This window comes from Corylus avellana, chromosome ca5 (genome assembly GCF_901000735.1).
Source record: "Corylus avellana chromosome ca5, CavTom2PMs-1.0".
NCBI classification, from domain to species: Eukaryota; Viridiplantae; Streptophyta; class Magnoliopsida; order Fagales; family Betulaceae; genus Corylus; species Corylus avellana.
The window spans coordinates 9855825-9859613 of NC_081545.1; the positions used below are offsets into that span (position 1 = coordinate 9855825).

At 36.8% G+C, this 3789-nt stretch overlaps 1 protein-coding gene across 1 annotated transcript; it reads left to right on the forward strand.

Annotated features, from left to right (window-relative positions):
- Window positions 1-1019: 1019 nt before the first annotated feature.
- LOC132182808 (stemmadenine O-acetyltransferase-like) lies at window positions 1020-3301 on the forward strand. Its single transcript, XM_059596157.1, has 2 exons — window positions 1020-2016; window positions 2457-3301. Exons 1-2 carry the CDS (start codon window positions 1076-1078, stop codon window positions 2911-2913), a joined length of 1398 nt encoding a protein of 465 aa, XP_059452140.1. The 5' UTR covers window positions 1020-1075; the 3' UTR covers window positions 2914-3301.
- The last annotated feature ends 488 nt before the right edge of the window (window positions 3302-3789 follow it).

The following is a 3789-nucleotide window of genomic DNA, read 5'->3' on the forward strand; positions in this document are numbered from 1 at the left end:
TCGTTAAGTAACTTAGCAGAATCCGTTATTTTATCACATCATACTGCTGCAGTAAATTAGCCTAATCACTTCTATTCCCAACATTTTACTTCGTGTGTAATCTTTCCTCATTTTCGTCTTCTTCACCATGATTTGGGAGCATTTTGCGAGAATTTGATAGTCACATTTTTGTGAAGCGGCTGAGGAAGATGAAGATAATGGAGGATTACGCACATAGTAAAATTTTGGGAATATAAGAGATTATGTTAATTTACTGTAATAGTATAACGTAGAGCGAGGGCTAATGTATAATCTTAGCTAGCGTCGTAAAATAATGTGAAAAATTCTAATTGTCATTTTTGAAAGTAAAAAATTAATAATAACACGTGTTGCGTTTTTATTGGGTATGATGTAGCAAAGTGACACAATTTGTTAATTTAATTAACGGAAATTTATTTCAATGAGTAAACTGTTATTTTGGCATACCTTGAGGACCTATAAATTAATATTTATATTATAATGAGTGATTTGTAATTTATCTGGCCAATTATAAGGACATATAAATTATTTTTTATATAAAATAGAGTGATTTATAATTTAAGCTAATCACAATGACCAATTTTTCATTTATTACATTAATCTATACGGTTAAATGTATCAACTTTAAATCATAACCGTAAAATTTATACACTACGTTTTATTTTATGAAGCCGATCCTATTCCCTTTGACCCAATACATTTATTGGCCCAATTAGTTAGGAAGCATCTATTGGCCCAAAAAGTTAGCTAGTGTGAACCATCATTCCCCCCAAGAAACAAAACTTTCTTCCAACTTACACCCCAATTCATTTATTGGCCTAATTAGTTAGGAAGCATGTAAGACGAAGGCATGACCGCTACGGTGTCTGTCTCAAACGTCAATTTCCTCCATCTTAAACTCCCCAAGCCGACTTCAATATGTATCGGCTGCAACCCAGCTACAAATTCCTTTAAATTCTTGCTGCATGTGGAAATACAAAGCCGTGAGGATTGACAAACATCCTTCCTTTTGTTTTCTTCCTAAAAAAGAAGTAAAAAGAAAAGAAAAAAAAAAAACATGCAAGTTCGTATCATTTCAAGAGAAACCATCAAGCCCTCATCACCGACGCCCTCTCACCTCAAAACGTTGAAATTCTCCCTTTTCGACCAGATTGCTCCCAAAACCTATATTCCGACAATCTTGTTTTACCCTACAAATGATGGCCTTCTCAGGCTTTCCCAAATCTCAAGTCATTTGAAGAAATCACTGTCGGAAGCTCTCACTCGGTTTTACCCTTTGTCGGGAAGGAAGAAAGATAACTTCTCCATGGAATGTGATGATCAGGGAGCTTCCTATTCCGAAGCCCTTGTGGATTATAACATGTCTGAGTTTCTTGATCCACCCAAAATAGATTTGCTTAACCAGTTGCTTCCATGCCAGCCGTGGGTGACTTGCCAAGACCGCGCTTCCACTGTCTTCCTTGCTATTCACGTCAACTTTTTCAACTGCGGTGGGATAGCCATCGGCGTCTGTGTGCTTCACACTATCGCCGACGGGATCACAGTGAGTGCATTCCTTAAAACATGGGCGACGATCGCACGTGGGGCGAATGATGATGATGATGATCAATTGTATTCCCCCGACTTCACCACTGCATCCGCGCTCTTTCCGCCGAGAGATGTGCTGCCGTTGACTCCTCCGAACCGGTTCCGGCTCGCCTGGAATAAAGAAGCGGTGTCGGTAACAAGGAGGTTTGTGTTTGACGCGAATTCGATGGCCGCCCTGAAGGCCAAAGTGAAAGGGGAACATGTGTCCAACCCTACGGGATACGAATCATTGGCGGCGTTGATGTGGAAGTGTCTGATTCATGTGTCGAGAATGACGTCGGGTATCCCAACACAACTGTCGTACTTGGAGCACGCGGTGGACATGAGAAGGCGAATGGGGAAACCCTTGTCAGCTTGTTCGATGGGAAACCTCGTAACGACAGCCAGCGCTGTCCATCACGCAGCCGACACGTATGTTGGGGTTGTTTGTTAAACAACACCTCACAACATCCCCCTTCTCAAACACGAGTAATACTATAAGTCTTCTTAATGTTCTTCTAGAGTCATTCCAAATGTGATGTGGCTTTTAAAATCACCAATAGATTAAAAGTCAATAAATCACATCTCAAATTTAAGGATGATTTTAAAAGGCACATCACATTTTGGATGACTCTAGGAGGACTATAAAAAGACTTATAGCATTACTTCTCAAACACTATTCATTTCATTTCTAAAAAAAATTAACATCAAAACATTCTCACTTTTATATCATATAATTCATTTTTTATTACTATTCAAATAAAAAAATAACTACAAAACAATATATTTTCACTTTTCAACACTATTTTTTCTCTTTTTTATACCGATCATTATTTTAATTTTTAATTTTAATTTTTTTTTATTGTGAACAGTGCCATGAAAAAGTCATGTTGTTTGCCCAACACTACCGTTATCATGCGGGAGTTGGCGAGCAAAGTAAGACAATCCATAGAGGAAATCAATGGCGATTTGCTGACAAGTTTACAGGGCGATGAAGGGTTCTTGCTGATTAGTGGGCACGGGGAAATGTTGGCGCAAGTGGTTAAGAAGGTAGAGCCAGAATCAGTTGGGTTTACAAGTTGGAGGAATTTTGGTTTCAACGAGATTAATTTTGGATGGGGGAAGCCAGTTTGGGTTGGAATTTCTGGGGGAGTAAACTTGTCGTACGTTAATTACGTTCTTTTTAAGGATGTCGAATGTGGTAATAATGGCACAGAGGCATGGGTGACTTTAGAGGAGAAAAAAATGGCTGTGTTTGAAAATGATCCTGATTTGCTTGCTTTCGCTTTGCCCAATCCAAGTGTACGTTGCCCGCCCGGAAGTCAATAATCATGATCATCACAAAAATTAAGAGGAATCAGAGATGTCAATGTAATAAAGACGGTTGAATAATGCTTCCTTACGTCAATTTTTCTACACTCATATGTGGCTTTTATAATTACCATTGAATATAAGATGAATCTTTATTGAATTTTAATTTAATGGTAGTTTTAAAAGCCATCTATAATTGTGAGAACGTGAGTGTAAAGAAGTGAAAGTAAGTTTAATATTACTCTCGATCGTTATATTGGAGGAGAAATTAAAGCAAAGAGCTACATAATTTCTGCTGCAGTCAAGACTGTTCATGTATATGTGTAAGATTCCTGGTATATGTAAGTTTCGTTTTCACTTCGAGTTTGTAAATTATATGAGAAAGAATTAATGAATAAAATGCTAATGGAAGGATTTAATTAACTCCTCAAGGGTAAAAATTCAGGAGGACAAAGAGAAAGACAAAGATATTCTGTAGGACATTTGTTTTGACCCCACTAGTCTATTTATAGAGTGCTTGCTTCCTTTTACATAAACTTATATGGAGATGATTTGGTGTGGGGATGACCATAATTATTATAGTGTGATCATCCTTACATTATCATGTCATAATTGATCACACTATAACATTTGGTGATAAACTTAATAATTATGGAATCCCTATATCATCACTACACTTTTATTGTGTAATTTGAAAATTTTAAATTGATTAGTCATTTTAAAGTGATTTAAAGTGATAATGCATATGTGAGCTTGCTATAAATCATCTCTATTAGTATGGTTCTTTATTGGACTGAACGTGCTATAAACCAACTCTACTAATATATTACCAGGAATCTTACTAAACTTACTCCTAAATGGAATTAAACACTCTCAACTGGAATTAAATTCCAA

Bases quoted from the DNA above. Each gene is read 5' to 3' on its own strand.
- LOC132182808 (XM_059596157.1), top strand. From the start codon at position 1,076: ATGCAAGTTCGTATCATTTCAAGAGAAACCATCAAGCCCTCATCACCG. The intron at 2,017-2,456 runs GTATGTTGGGGT...TATTGTGAACAG, and splicing joins GTCCATCACGCAGCCGACAC to TGCCATGAAAAAGTCATGTT.